The 16,621-nt window shown below is 33.8% G+C and overlaps 1 protein-coding gene across 1 annotated transcript in view; it reads left to right on the forward strand.

Moving 5' to 3' along the window:
• The window catches only part of THADA (Thyroid adenoma-associated protein homolog), a 49,668-nt gene that overhangs the window by 13,929 nt on the left and 19,118 nt on the right, over window positions 1–16,621 (forward strand). Inside the window, exons 10-15 of the mRNA XM_072530735.1 lie at window positions 2,606–2,913; window positions 3,462–3,848; window positions 7,914–8,046; window positions 12,418–12,648; window positions 13,103–13,363; window positions 16,033–16,221. Of these exons, the coding sequence (XP_072386836.1) occupies window positions 2,606–2,913; window positions 3,462–3,848; window positions 7,914–8,046; window positions 12,418–12,648; window positions 13,103–13,363; window positions 16,033–16,221 (1,509 nt within the window). The remainder of the gene's footprint in view (window positions 1–2,605; window positions 2,914–3,461; window positions 3,849–7,913; window positions 8,047–12,417; window positions 12,649–13,102; window positions 13,364–16,032; window positions 16,222–16,621) is intronic.

Here is a 16,621-nt window from a genome sequence, read left to right on the forward strand (position 1 = left end):
CGCGAGGTTAATATCTAGGCCAGCCTTGGTATATTCTTCTTGTAGTTTCTTCATCATGTAGCTGAGGTCGTCTTGGTCTTGTGCAATCACTACCTGATCGTCTGCAAAGCTACTAACGATAGTAAATAGCTATAATAGCTATTTACTATCTTTAAACCATAATTTTAGTTGAAAATACGTTATAAAAATAAATTAGTAAAGATAAAGAATAAAATAAAAATGCCACAAGAACATACTTCAGAACCACAACAATTTAAGTAGTAAACTGCTAAAAATCGTGGTTGTAGATTGTAATTTTCGTGAAGGTCGTCCAAATTCCGTCGTTGTGCCACAGGACATCACTAATATAGCATGATGAACATGTGACTTAATGTGACATTGGGCTCTTGTATATTTATTCCGAAAACTTTGAACGTGTTGGAGTATTATTTATTTGGAATGGAAAAAGTGCTTCGAAATTTGATTCAAATGCATGCTATAGTGTATTACTTCCTATACACTTAGGGATTGCAGTTTGCCCTAGAACAAATAACGTTGACTCCAAGTAAAGAGGAACCAAACGTACCAATGGACCAAAAGTCTGGAATCGCCTAATTATCTCTTAGATGGATGGCCCGAATTATACAAAAACAGGGATACACCTATTTTGCAATATGAAAATTTCTTAATACTTTTCAATAAACGTCAAGCTATTGTTAGTTTTATGAATTACTGTCAAAATCACAGCATACTATATTTACTGAATTATTTCAAAACTATTTGGCACTGAGAAGTTTTATTTACAGTGGAACTTGGTTATAGCGTCATTGAAGGGTCCCGTAAAAAAATGACGCTTCAACAAAGTGAAGGTATAAAAGAGGTAGAAAGAAATTTTATTACAGCATTATTTATTATTACAACTGCACTTAAGATAAAAAATTATGAAATAAAACGTATCATGTATATGAAACTTACATTTTTTATGAAAAAGTTCTCTAATGCTGAAAAAAGTCAGTTATTTTATTCTGTACAACCCTTGTAGTAATCCTTGATTGTAGTTCCAAACTCTCTCTGGTTTACATTAAATTTTTGTATCCACTCTGACAAGGGCATTTCCTCAACATTCTGAACATTGGGAGAAACTACAGTCAATTTACCTTGACGAAAACACTTACAAATTGTCACTGACGTAACCGCACTCCACGCATTGTCTAAAAATTGAACCCCATCAAGGATGGTAATGTTCACGGGTTCCTCATTGTCCATACGAAAAAATGGTAGCGAAAATTTCTTAAATTGACTGTTCTGAAACAGAAAATTTGACTGTTATATTGGCACTGATAAATGAGGAATCATAGGACTGCCAAGGTCACACAACTTTTCACCGAAGGGATAATCGGGCTTTCTCACATTCTTGGTAGGAACAATATCGCAAAGCTGGAAACGCATTGCACTTTATTCTTCATAAAATAAAAAACGACAACCTACTGTAAAACTTTATGACGCTATAGACGAGGCTTACTTTATTTTTAGCCGATAAAACCGGGTTTTTAATAATGTTATTGAATAGTTTTTGGCCGGACCTATTAAAAATTGACATTATAACCAAGATGACGTAACTACCGAGGCCGTAATATCCAAGTTCCACTGTATTTAGAAGGGAGGATTCCAATAATAATACAATATACACAGTGTTGTATTTAAAAGACCAAAGTGACTAATGATATCAGAAAAATGGTAAATCTGACAACATTGCAAGCATCAAATTTGAAATCTTCATATTGCAGAATAAGCGTATCAGGGTTTTTGTACAATTCGGACCAATTAGACCAATCCATTTAAGAGATATTTAGACGTTTCCACTATTTTCGCCCACTTTGTATAGTATGACTACTAAAGTGACGTCTACTAAAGATAAGCTGTGTCGAGAGAGTTAGAAATGTTGAGGTTTTTAGACGGCTGGATCAAACATCACAACTGGTCAATATAATGAAAAAATGCAAGATGAAATACTTCGGTTACATTATCAGGTACTGGCAGAAGAAGACTTCCGCAGAAGTCAACTTTCAATCACAACGTAACGGAAAAAATTGTGGCGGTCGTAGCTCAGTGACTATGGTACTGGCTTACCAAGCTGGTGGGCCGGGGTTCGATTCCCGGCAATGGCACGAGAAATTTTTTAATTTTTAATTGAACTGAGCCGTCATCGTACTTTGGAGGACACGTCAAATCGTCGGTCCGGGCTACGTATGTGGTGGCTAAGTCATATTAGAGATACTTGCGCAACTTGAAAACCTCAACTTATTGTATTGTTGTTTGTCTACTTTAGAAGTGTCTAGCTAGGAGATCATGACTTAAAAACTTTAGCCAAAAGGTTTACAAGGTTCTTCTTTTTTTTTTTGTATTGAAACATTAAGCAAATATTGCTATAATATTGAACGTAATACGTCCATTAACGATTATAGCGAAACTCATAGAATTTTCAGTTTGTTCGGTCTAGTGGCGTCAATTACTGTTCTTTAAAATAGAAATACATGTTATTTAGTCGCTAGATATTCGAATTTCATTGTTCCAATTTCGATTAATCGAACACACCTTGTTTAATCTTTGTAATATCGTTTTTTAGAATGTGGAATTCACTTTCAAATACATGCAGCGTTGTTTGAACCTCGCCTTGGATATCAAACCTGCGAAGACTGTCTCGGCAGCGTATTTGCTTCAAGTTTGCGCAAAATCGCCGTTTTTCTACGACGTTGTACAGTACGATAAAGAAACGCGGGAACAAGATCACGATCCCACTTTGGATATGCTGGTTGTTTTAACGGGAAAGCTAATCACTCAAACGAACATTGAACAAGACGTCGTTAATAAAAAAGTTTGTTGCTATGGGTTGTTTTTGAGCATCAGACATATTTTGCAGTCCAGAGATATAAGGTAAGATCATTAGGATAGAATTGCTTTATATAATAAATCAGGGATGAGCAACACGCGGGCCGCCAATCGACATCAATATAATTCAGTGCATGCACCTACAACAGAAGGAACAGAAAAAGAGGTAGAAGAACTATACCATAGCATTAACCAAGTCGTGAAAATGTTGAAAAAGAAAGACCTAAGAATTGTCATGGGTGACTTCAACGCCAAAGTTGGAGCAGCAAAATATCATTTGCAGTTGGACTAGGAAACCGGAACGATCGGGGAGATTCATTGGAGATTTTTGCGGAAGCAAATCAATTAGTAATAATGAACACCTGGTTTAAGCTGCACCCAAGGAATTATACACCTGGAAATCTCCACAGGGTTCTGTGGGAAGTATTGTAAGAAATCAGATTGATTACATGCTACTACTAAAAAACCTACTACTTCACTATACTTTAATATGTGCCTCACTACTTAGCTACAAGGTGTTTCATTTAATAATCTAAAAATGATTTTTTATCTTACAGATTTTTTTTGCTTACAAGAGTTTTATTGATTTCCAGGAAAAACAACAAGGAATACGCGGGCCTCTTCAATCATCTCACCTCTTTGTGCCTTAAACTCAAAGATCACTTAATGCCGATAGTGTGCAATCCGTCTCCAGAAGGCTATATACCGGATTCCTTCGAAATAATAAACGAATCGGACGAATCTACCACAGCACAGATGGTTCTTGTGTACGCTTGGAGATCGATGAAGGAAATGACACTATTGTTGGCTGAACTCATCAGACAAACGATCAAATTGGAGCAAGAGTGCGTAACGTTGCCGCTCAGTGTCATGATAAAGATTGGACAGTTCTTTTGGGATGTTTTTATAACTAGTAAACATAAGGGAGTCTTTGAGCAAGCTTATGTTGGTTTTTGTGTGATATGTGATTCGTTTTGGAGGTAAGTGATACTAAATATATAATAACGGCATTAGAAAACTATTTTTTCTGTGATTTGTGCGCCGTATGTTTATACTGGTCTTTATTTGTAAATCAGTAGCTTGTTATCAATATGAATAATTTAGAATTTCTTCCAAGCATCCAGTCCAACTTTCTAAATTTTGTGTTTTCCTATGTCTACTTTTTAATATGACTTTCCAACGCAGTCTCTTGTCAGTTCAAATGTAATCCCAGGTATTTTGCAGAATCTGCAACAAGGACATGAATGTTATCTATTCTGATAGGCTGATATCGCTCTATTTTATAGGTGAAATTGACATGCACTAAAATTCTCCCTATTTTTATCTGAGTTTTCTTGCAACTTCGTCATGGTCTTCTCCAATTCATAGGATAGCCTGATCGTCATAATTAGTGTACAATGGCCCCAGTACACTACCTTGAGGTACCCCCTCTTTCAACCCCGAATAGGCCATCCGTCTGCGTGACCCTGAAGAAACTGTTGTAGATATAAGTGTTCAATAATTGAGAGTATTGTTTTAGTGACAAACACCTTTTATGATCTTCCTCCAAGACGACTATATACGTGGAAATCTCCCCAGGATACTCCAGATCACACAGTACGAAATCAAATAGACTATATTCTTATTAACAAACGATTTAGAAACTTTATAACATCTGTTAAAGCGTACCCGGGATCCGACATAAATTCGGACCACAATCCACTTATCGCCAAAATGAAACTTAGTTTAAAGAAAGTTCAAAGACCAAAAATTATGAAGTACGATATTAACCAACTGAAAAATAAAACAGTAAAGGAAAAGGTACAAAAACGCCTAAAAGAAAAAACGTGAGCTCGTGCAGAAAAACCATGGGCCCGTACAGAAACAGATAACACAGATGTAGAACTAGAAAATTTGCACAAAGTAAGTCAAGAAATAACAGAGAAATACTTAAAACCTGAAAGAACAAATAAAAAGTAATGGATGACGGAGGAGATTCTATGTATGATGGAAGACAGAAGAAACGCTAAAGATAATAAGAATTACTACAACAACATAAATAACGAAATAAAAAGGGCTATTAAAATAGCAAAAGAAAATTGGTTTAGCTCGAAGTGTACAGAGATAGAGTCATTACAACAAAAACATGATTCATTTAACCTCCATAAAAAGATTAAAGAAGCGGCAGGCTTATATAAACACAAGAACACTGGATTCCTGACAGATAATCAGGGAAACATAGTACTGGAAATAGAGCATAAAAGAGATATTTGGATTAAATACGTAGAAAAAACTTTTGAAGATATACGAAGTAACACTGATATTACAACAAACACCAATTGCGAATCTGGACCACCATTTACAGTCGAAGAAGTAAAATATGCCATCAAAAGCACCAAAGATGGTAAAGCAGTAGGCCCTGATAATTTTCACTCAGAATTCTTAAAACTTATGGACTATGATGGCATAAAATGGTTGACAAATATATTTAACAATATATATGATACAGGCATAATTCCCCAAGAGTGGTTAGTGTCAACTTTTATAAATCTTCCAAAAAAATCCAATGCGAGAAAGTGCGAAGACTATAGAATTATAAGCCTTATGAGCCATTTACTTAAATTTCTAAAGGTCATTCACAAAAGAATATATACAAAATGTGAGGAACAACTAACAAGAACACAATTCGGATTTCGTGATGCTCTGGGAACACGGGAGGCCCTTTTTGCTGTACAGGTGCTATTTCAGAGATGCAGGGATGTGAATTGTGACATATACGTATGCTTTATAGATTACCAGAAGGCATTTGACAGAGTAAAACATGACAAATTAATGACTAATGCAAGAAATTGGAATTGACAACAAAGATCTTAGAATTATCAGAAACATTTACTACAATCAAACGGCCAAAATCAAAATAGAAGACCAGTTAACTGATAAAATTGCAATAGAACGTGGAGTACGACCGGGCTGTATTTTGTCTCCATTGTTGTTCAACATTTATTCTGAATGGGTATTTAAGGAAGCTTTAGACGGTTGTGCGAAAGGAATACTAATAAACGGTGAATGGTTGAATAACATTAGATATGCAGATTACACTATAGTTTTTGCCGATAATCTGAATGACTTACAGATATTAACAAATCGCATAACAGAAGTCAGCAACAGATACGGACTAGCTCTTAACATAAAGAAAACCAAATTTATGACAATTAGTAAAAAACCAATACTAAACGCTCTACTTACAATCAACCAACAGAATATCGAAAGAGTCGAGCAATATACATATCTAGGCACCAATTTAAATAGCCAATGGGACCACTCAACAGAAATTAAACAGCGAATAATAAAAGCAAAAGCAGCATTCGTTAGAATGAGAACCATTTTAAACAGTCGAGACATATCATTAAAAACAAAATGCCGTCTATTGAACTGCTACATATTCACAGTTCTGCTCTACGGAATGGAAGCATGGACACTGACTGTTGCATCTATGAATCGGCTCGAAGCTTCCGAAATGTGTTATAGACATGACATAAAAATCAAGAACGTTACGGCCTTCTCCAGCTGATTCTCCAAGGGAAAGTAAATGGTAAGAGAGGACCGGGAAGAAGACGCATTTCCTGGCTTCAAAATTTACGAAAGTGGTATAACACGACTACCACTGAACTGTTCCGCGCTGCAATAAATAAAGTAAAGATAGCCGTGATGATCGCCAACATCCGGAACGGATAGGCACTTTAAGAAGAAGGTTGTTTTTGTAGTACTCTTTTTAGATTGTGAGTGAGGTACTTATGCTATACTCTATCAAAAGCTTGAGTAGCATCCAGAAAACGGCTGAACAAACTTTCTTTCCTTCTTTCCCTGAAACCAAACTAATGAGGTGGTATGAGGTTGCTTTGTTCTAGTATTGGTTTTAATCTTTTTAGCAATATTTTTTCAAATATGTAGTTTCGACAATACAGGCAACAGAAATGCAAGTCTGTATGATAAAACTTCATTTTGCGGATTACCTGGCTTTGATATCATTATGACCTCTGCAACTTTTCAGTAAATCGACACAGGCTTAAGTCTGAATGATGCATTTATTAAGTAAGTAATTTTCACTGTTGATTATTTTTTGGAAGCTGCATTTCTGCTGTTACCACGTCGAATCCAGGCGCTTTTCTGGGATTAATATTTTTCATTCAGTCTAGTAGGTAAAGAAATAGTTTTTCTACTTCTTTTATTAAGATATCGCTCTTTGATTCAACATACAGAACGTACGCTTACGGACAGCAAAAACACACGAAGTTTTTGCTGTTTGGAGTAAATGAAAATCAAATAAAGCAAAATCTTCCAAATGAAGAGGATATTTGGCAATTATTTTTCTTTAAGTGCTATAAAAATAAGGTCGGCAATGATCAATAACTACTTTAACTTTACAAGCAACTGCTCTAAAGAGTTGTTTGAACTAAAAACATAATATTCTCTTAGACTTTTCAGCCAAGATAACTGTGTTCGTCTCACACTCGTTCTGCCCTCTCTACTTTGCCTTGGATTGTGGGTCGCAGTTTTGCCTACTATTAATAAGTGCTCCAACACAACAAAATAGTAATTTCATTTATTGCAACGCCATCTATAGTCTGGATCAAACACTTCTGACTATGCTTCGTAACGTTACTTGTTTACCAACGTTTTTTTCGTGATTATCATTGTCGTTACTAGATCATTATCAAGAATAGTCGATATTTCTACAATTATAAAAAGTTAGCGCCATTGAAAAAATCATAATTTAAGAATATCATGAAATTTGTTAAGTTAAATAAACTTTTGAAAATACTTAAAAATATGCTACATAAGTTGAATGAGGTTTGACTTTAAACGACCTTGTTTATGAATTTTATTAAATTCCTGACAAATGCATACGACACATATATTTTCCAAGTAAGGCTATATAAGCTAATGACTACTTTAATTGCGATTTTTTTTCAATGTTTCTGTATAAGATATTAGGAAATAGACTGATTGAATTTTAAGTTTTTGCGGTTATAGTCATAATAACCCATTTTTAACATATTTTTAAGATCGTCTAATCAACTTTTGAATCACCTTCCCCCACTTTGGCTGGAAGACGCCTTGATGTTATGTACTGGAGCCAAGCAGTCTGACAAATTGTGTGCAACAAGGAGAAGTGCCGGACTTCCCTTTTTGATACTCGTAAGTTTTGTTTTAATGTTATTTAAATATGTTATTAATGTTATTCGACTAATTTTATGATACCAGTACACTAAGTATCAGAGAAAACGGGTCGTCCGAAAAATTTAGGATAGTTTTTTTTATGTTTCAAAAACTTAAAAAATCGATGAAAGTTACCACAGCTTGTAATCTATAGTCGGATTCATGAGAAGATTTCAGCGTTGGCTCTTACAGACAATGTTAATCAAATGGGAAAACTATTCAAGATTTTCAGAATTTACCTCTTGAAGAGGTTTGTAAGCTAAAAATAAATTGATATAAATGCTCGAATAAATTAACTTTGAAAAATAAAGGCAGATATCGAGCACAGTTTTATTAATTAAATCTTGCCCAAGTACTTTCGCTCCCTAGAGCATCTTCAGGGGTATCTGAAATAGCCAAAAAACGTTTTTTTTTTTAATGAAGAAATTGATTAACCTCGATAAAAACTCGAAGTTAATGGATGATAATTTTTTTCTTTTTGTGATTAACGTTTTAGGCTTACTTCATCAATTTTGGGCTATCCAACAATTGCAGAATGTCATACACTTAAAATTAAACATAAAGTTTAACATAACACTACACTAAACGAGGACAAACAGTTTAAAATAATTTAAAAGGTCGAATCTACATTTTGGTCGGCATCAGTAGAGAGAATGGTTCCCGGTATTAACGGATATGTTTAGGTGACATGTGACATATGACAGCTTGAATGGGCAGTCACAATCATGTAGGTGTGCTCTGCACATTTCAAAATTCTATGTAACTAAGCATTGACCAAAGGTCCAACTGACACTACTCTAGGAAATCAACTGATGAAGTATGACATATAGAATATTTTAACTAGATTGCATAATACAGATCTCACACTTAAATCTGTCTATAATAATTAGGGTGTTAGTTTGAGAGCAATTGAAGTGGACATAAAGTATGAATGCAAGAAATAGACTAAACAATCTATTACACAGTGGGTGGTTGACTACTACTAAAAGGGTCTACTATCAATACTGTAGAAAAGAAGAAATCTGACAATGAAATTAAAATACTAAAAATTATATGGGAGAACTATAAAATTAATATGTAAAAGCGTTACTCAAGACCAACTGACCAACAGTGGGAGATGTTGAAATATACAACTGTGGAGATGGTATATATAAATTACGCAAAGGTATGGAGAGTGTAACGCCAACTATAGATCAATTGAACCTGAGCAAACTAGTTTTTGTAAATGATTGAAGAATAAAATAGTAATGTTGAACAAAGTATGAAATTAATAAATTCTTAATGGGTATACTCAGTATACTCATATAAAAAAAACGTTTTTTGGCTTATTTCAGATGCCTCTGAAGATGCTCTAGGGAGCGAAATTACTTGGGCAAGATTTAATTAATAAAACTGTGCTCGATATCTGCCTTTATTATGCAATCATATGTGTCAGTAGAAGTCTTGCACGCTGGAATCTCTGATCATTCTGCCCAAAAATTAACTTTTCAGGTAGAGGAAGCAGAAACGAATACTCTTGAAATGAAAAGACATTTTAGTACAAATAATATTGAAACCTTTATAAGTAAATTACATAATCATGACTGGCTTAATTTAAGTTACAAATGTGTAAATGATCAATGGAATACCTTCTTAAATCAGTTTCTGTATATATTCAATCAGTGCTTTCCTTTTAAAAAGTTAGATTCTAGGCAACGTAAAAAAGGCCTTAATAAAAGAGATGATCCAGAGATAATAGAATGTAAGACTCGTTTAGACATCTTGTTTACAATGAGCAGAATTAACCATAAATTCTATGGTTCCTATAGACAGGTAAAAAAAGAATATAATAAGAAACTAATAACAAAACGATCAAAGCTATATGAAAACAGGATGTCTGAAGCTGCCAACAAAAATAAATGCATGTGGCAAATTGTTAGTGAAATTAATGGTCAATTAAAAAGTGTAAATTCAATAAAAGTAGAGGATAGTCCTCAAGAGATTGCTGATAAATACATGATCCACTTAAATACTACTTTAAATAACACTTTATCTCAATTACAATACACTGAATATAAAGACAACATTGCAAGTAACATAAATTCAGTGTTTGTCGCACCTGTGACAGAAACTGAAATTATGGATATAACTAAAAATTTAAAAAACAAAATGAGTTGTGGAATTGATGAAATACCCACTAAAATCCTTAAACTTTGTATAAAGGAGATAGTGAATCCTCTCACTACAATCATAAATAATTCACTAAAATCTGGTGTATTTCCTGAATGCCTGAAAACTGCCATAGTAACACCTGTTTACAAAAAAGGTGATCCTAAATTAATTAATAACTATAGACCAATTAGCCTTCTATGTTCCTTTTCAAAAATCTTAGAAATGACTATGTATAGGCGGATAACAGAATTTTTAACAAAATGTCATATTATTAGTGCAAATCAGCATGGTTATCAACAGGGAAAATCAACTCAGACTGCGATTTTTCAGTTTGTCTGGGATATTTTGAAATGTACTGAGATTGGTCATATGGCTTTGGGTCTCTTTTTGGACCTATCAAAGGCATATGACTGTTTAGTGCATGACCTATTATTTGATAAATTGGAGAAATATGGTATACGTGGACCAGCATTGAACTGGTTTAAGTCCTACTTGGCAAATAGGAGACATTTAGTAAAAATACATAAAAACACTGAAATAGGCATCTCATCTGAAAGCACTATCAATATTGGAGTACCACAAGGAAGTGTGATTGGTCCTTTACTGTTTGTGATCTATATCAATGATCTTCATGGTCTAGTGGCTAATACTACTTCCAGCATAACAAATTATGCAGATGATACAAACATTTTAGTCAGTGGTAAAGACATGTCTGTTCTAAGCGTTAATGCTAGTTTAGAGTTCCAGAAAGCTAAAGACTGGTTTTCTATGAATAGGTTGGTTTTAAATCAAAATAAAACAGATCTTCTTTTGTTTAAGACAAATTATGCACATTCAGATATGCCAAACAGTATTATTGTAAATAATGACACTTTAAATATTAGCAGCAGTACCAAATTTTTAGGATTATATATTGACAGTTTTTTATGTTGGGATAAACATGTTGACCAGTTATGTATGTCTTTGAGTAAAGTGATTTACAGCTTTAGAGATCGAAAAAAATACATGAATAGTAACTCATTAAAAACAGTGTATCATGCTAATTTTGAAGCAAAATTTAGATATGGTCTAATAAATTTTGGCCACAGTAGGGACATAAATAATGTATTTCTGGTTCAGAAAAAAGTAATCAGAGTTATGTTTGACTTAAAAAGTAGGGAATCATGTAGAGGGCACTTTAGGAGTAATAATATTTTAACAGTTTACGCTGTATTTATTCAAGAATGCTTACTGTTTCTATATAAGAATAAAATACTCTTTAGGAACTTTGAGCCCAATAGTATAGTAAATACCAGGTTATATAATTATAAAATTCCAATACACAGGTTAAGTATAACAGAAAAAAACGCTCTTTATTGCTGCATCAAATTGTTTAATAAACTGCCTGAACCTATTAAAAGGGAGGAAAGATTAAGTTTGTATAAACATCAAATTTTTAAATTACTGGTAGCTCTTGAGCCATATTCTGTGGAGGACTATTTGTATATGTAACGGTTAGGAATAAGTAAATAATATTTTCGTTTGTGACACTGTTTTTTTTTAATAATTTTATGTTCACGGAATGTATATTATTTTCTAAAAATAAAGATATTGATATGTTATGTTAGGTTATTTTTCAAAGTTCAAAAAATAGCCTGTTCGAAGTCCTGATATTAATCGTATTCACCACATTTGGAACTAGTTCAAATCGAGTAAAAGTCGTGGAGGGCTTGGATCGGACTTATTTGCAGGATAAACAATTTTTTGGAAAGGAAAGGAATGTTCTGTACATGCTGATTTATATATCAACTGAAGTGGGGGGATTGATGAATAAACCGTCGAATTATAACCCGAAAAAGTAATACTAAGCTTTAAAATGGGACAAATAAAGTAATCTTTTATATCGTCAATATGACTACATTACTTTCAAGGGCCCTATATTCACCGCTCTAACCGTTTTTCATTAGGGTAAATTTCACCCTTCAGTTTAGAATAACAAAATTAATCCTTGGTTAAATTTGCTATTATATATTCTCTGGCCTCGTCAACACCATCATACTCGGCATATTTTTAGATCAAATATGCCAATGTTTACTGTAATTTACGTATTGTTAAACCTTATTTGATAATGCATTTTGCTGCTTCAAATTTTGTTTCAATAACGTTATTTATGCACAAGGATCGAGCCAATAATCTATATCGAATATTTCCATTTTTTAGTCTATTATCGGTTCTGAACCAGTTTTCGACAAAAGCAGATTCCACTTCTCCATAACGCTACTTCTGGACGCCTGTAAGAACGTTGAAACGGAAAATGACGAATACAGGATGCATTGCATGAACGTTTTGCGTGCGATGTTCCGTCACAGCCGACTGGGGGAAATGGTCACGGCCTATATCGCACAGGGAGTCATCGTGGCCATTACTGGATTTCAAAGCGAAACTTGGGGGGTAAGTTCAATTGAATTATCTTGAGTTTTTTTAACTATTTTACTTTTAAACTATATTCTTCACAACATTTGTTATTAAAATGACGATAATTGCCTCCTAAAGAAATAATCTACACCTAAAAAAGACTGGCAAATGTTCACAAAGGTGTGTCAATACGTTAGCTTAAGGATGTACCCGGACAAACAAGGAGAACTTTGAAAAACGCGTACTGGAACATAAAGTAATTTAAAACAGCAGACCAAAATTTAGGGCACGAAAGATAAGGGGAAGTGAACGTACAACGCACACAAAAGGTCTGAAGGGCTTCAGAACCCCAGGCAGCGACGTCTGACCGCCTTTATTCAACCCAAAACAATTATGTTATTGATTCTCTCAACTTGATAACCTCAAAGTGGACTTTCCGACTGTTTCTGTGGCTACATACTTATAATGAACGTTTTTTTTTTGTTTTTAGGTTAGGAACTCAGCAACTCTGTTGTACGCCGCTCTGATAACGAGAATGTTCGGCGTACAAAGAACGCAAGACTCCGACGATCTTTCCCTAAAAAATAGGTTAACAGTTCGAGTATTCTTTTTGAGATATCCCGAATTGTTTCAATTTTTGTTAGAAACGTTAACAAACGAGAGTAGTAAAAGCGATAGTCTTCTATTACATCCAGTATTAATGATTTTAGCTAGGTTGTATCCATCACATTTTGAAGAGTATAATACACAGGTAAGTGATCATTTACATATACATATTACGAGGTAGTATTTATCATCTGTAGCTACAGCTTCCCCATTTTTTAACCTGTGCACACCACCGTGGAGTTAATTAATAGTAAATGGTCTTGCTAGGTGGTTTGTCGCCTGATTATTTTAGGTTTTGGTTCCTTACCTTGGTTCTTAGATCATCTATTCATCACCCACTAGGTAAATAATTCCTTTTCTGTAACATTACACGATGGGTTATGCTATTTAGAGTCCACTTTTTATTTCTAGGTTGGCTCAGTTGTTGGAGTAGGACTATTTCATAGTCAATATGTTTTCAGCGAAAAAGGTCATCGGTATACACAGTTTTATTTTGTTCATGAGTTTTTTGACACTGAATATTTCGAAACTATTTTGTTGTTTATTTCCAACAAGACTTAAACTAAAGCACGACCTTTGGAGGTTTAGCTTAGGCTCGAGATGCACTATAATCTCTACCAAAGAACATTTCAAACAGTGGGTAAAATGTATAATATTATGCTTCTTCGACTTCACATTCAATTTACTGGGACAAAATCGGAGAGAATCCGCCTCATTTGCTAAAAAACTAAGCGCTTTTCTTTGGCTTTGGGGATAACTTACCTCTTCACAAACCTTTGGATTACATTGGTCAAAATATAATAATTGGGTTTGGATTTGGTCCCTTGTTCATCTCCAGATTTGGTTCCCAGTGTTTCCAAACATAAAATTGTTCGTGGAGAGATTTTCGTCAAATTCCGATATTATCACTGCTGTAAATAGCTCTTTCAAGGATTTATAGAGTTCCATTTGGCCTCATGAGTTCTTTGGACTCGTTTTACGTTACAGGAATATGTCTGCATCCCTTGGGTATAACTTCCTTAGATATATTTTCTACAAAATTTCCTAGATCAAACTTATCAACTCGCACACAATCTAATTAAAAATGTAATAATCTGCCCACTTAGACTAAATTTACTCGAGGTACATTATACTGACAAGATCAAAGAACAATTCAAACAGGTGATTTACTAAGATTCTTTGACAATGAGGGCAGAATAGGTGGTTGAGCTGTAAAGATTATGGAAACTGTATTTTGCAATTCTTATCTAATTGTCTTGTATTCACCAATTTACAGATATTAAATATCTCATATGATAAAATAAGGAAATGATTCTTCGTCGGAAAAATTCAACTCCTCCCAAATCGTCTGTTCTTCTTCTTCTTCTGCTAGTGCCTATCCTCTATGGATGTTGGCTACCACAATGGCCCATCGTATTTTATTAGCAGCTGTTGTATAGGTCTGTGGTGGTCATACCTGTCCACTGTCTCAAATTCTTAAGCCAGGATATTCGGCGGCGTCCTGATCCTCTATTTCCTTCTGTTTTCCCTTCTAATATCAATAGTAGGATTCTGTATTTATTTTCATTTCTCACTATATGTCCGAAGTATGCTAACTTTCTTTCTTTAATGGATTTCAAGACTTCAGGTTCTTTTTGTAAACGTTGCATTACTACGTCGTTAGTTATATGATGTAAATATGATATTCTGAGCATGCGACGATAGCACCACATCTCGAAAGACTGCAACCGTCTGCAAGACGCATCAGTGAGTGTCCATGCCTCTGCTCCATACATAAGAACAGAAAACACATAACAATTAAGTATTAATCGTCTATTGCAGTCGTCAAAATTTAAGAATTTTTAATCATTATAAAATTACTCGTATGAAGAGATTTTCGTCCAGTTCCGAGGTGATCTCTTCTTCAAATATAAATCACTCGTTTTTTTTTTATTCGGTCAACTTTTGTACCGATTGAAGTCAGTATCTATCAATTAAATTGTTTGTATAACTATTTACTATTCACTCATTCCTCCAACGGGTTTATAGTCTCACAGAAGACTTCCTAGATAATTTTGAGTGAAGTGGTGACGTATCGCCAGTGTTTGATATCGCATAATGTCTGTCATTTATCCGAACGTCGTCTCTGGAAGCCTCTTTATATCTGGCTTCGTTATATGAACTATTTAATTGTCAACGGCAACAAAAAAAAGACGCTTTCAGAACAAATAACAACCTAGGCAAATATATTAAAAACAACAAGAGCCAACATAAAAAACACTTACACAGTGGTGTGTACAAACTTAAATGTAGCGACTGCCCAAAAACTTACATTGGTCAAACAGGTAGAAATTTTAATAAACGAATAGCAGAACATAAAAGGGCTTTCAATAATAGAAAAACAGATTCTACATACGCACTTCACCTTCTAGATCATAATCATTCTTTTAATGACGAATTTAAAATTCTACACATTCAAAATAAAGGCCTTAAGCTATCTTTGTTGGAATCTATGGAAATCAACAAATTAAAAAACACAGATATAATTCTGAATGACCAGCTTGAGACAAACAGTTCTCCCCTCCTCAACCTATTTCATTAGAGACTATAAAGTGTAAACCCATGCCAAAAACAGATCACTTGAGAAAGGCAATTAGCCGAAACAGCTGTAGTGATAAGAATTTAAAATAAATTTTGTGGAAGTTTTGAAAACAAAGTTTTCAGTGTTTTATTGTTACATAAAATGAATTTCCATCAAGTAACGGTCGAATCCATCAATTAAAAAAAGACGTCTTTATTATATTAACGTATACAAAGTTCAATGTTTGTTTTCAGATGGATAAATACGTGCCACACTTGACGACTTGTCTGTCTAATTCCGTATATAGGACGAGAGATTTAGCCGCCTGGGCCACAGTTCCTTTTATTCGCAGCGATCAAATTTCTAGTCATTTAAATAGTATATTTGATAGATTAAGTCAATCGGATGTTAAAGATAACGAAACCCATGGCTGTTTACTACTGGTAGGTAAATATAAATAACTTACTTAACTGTATAATATTTCTGTTCTATATTTCTTATTACTAGATATATTTATGACACAAAAAGTGTTTACTAGTTTATATATATATATATATATATATATATATATATATATATATATATATATATATATATATATATATATATATATATATATATATATAAAGTAGTTAGGTATTATTGACTGACACGTTATATAAAATAAAGTTTTATATTAAGGTTGCAGTCATTAATAGGGCAGGAAAGTAAAACTCTTTGTTCTTTAATCAAGCTTTCGCAAAATTTATTTGCTTCTTCAGGATATGCTAAAATATGGTATCAGTAAATACAACGAAATTAGAACTAAATAGCATTGTATAAAACTAGTAAAAAAACTTACAA

Source organism: Diabrotica undecimpunctata, chromosome 4 (genome assembly GCF_040954645.1).
Source record: "Diabrotica undecimpunctata isolate CICGRU chromosome 4, icDiaUnde3, whole genome shotgun sequence".
Classification (NCBI taxonomy): domain Eukaryota; kingdom Metazoa; phylum Arthropoda; class Insecta; order Coleoptera; family Chrysomelidae; genus Diabrotica; species Diabrotica undecimpunctata.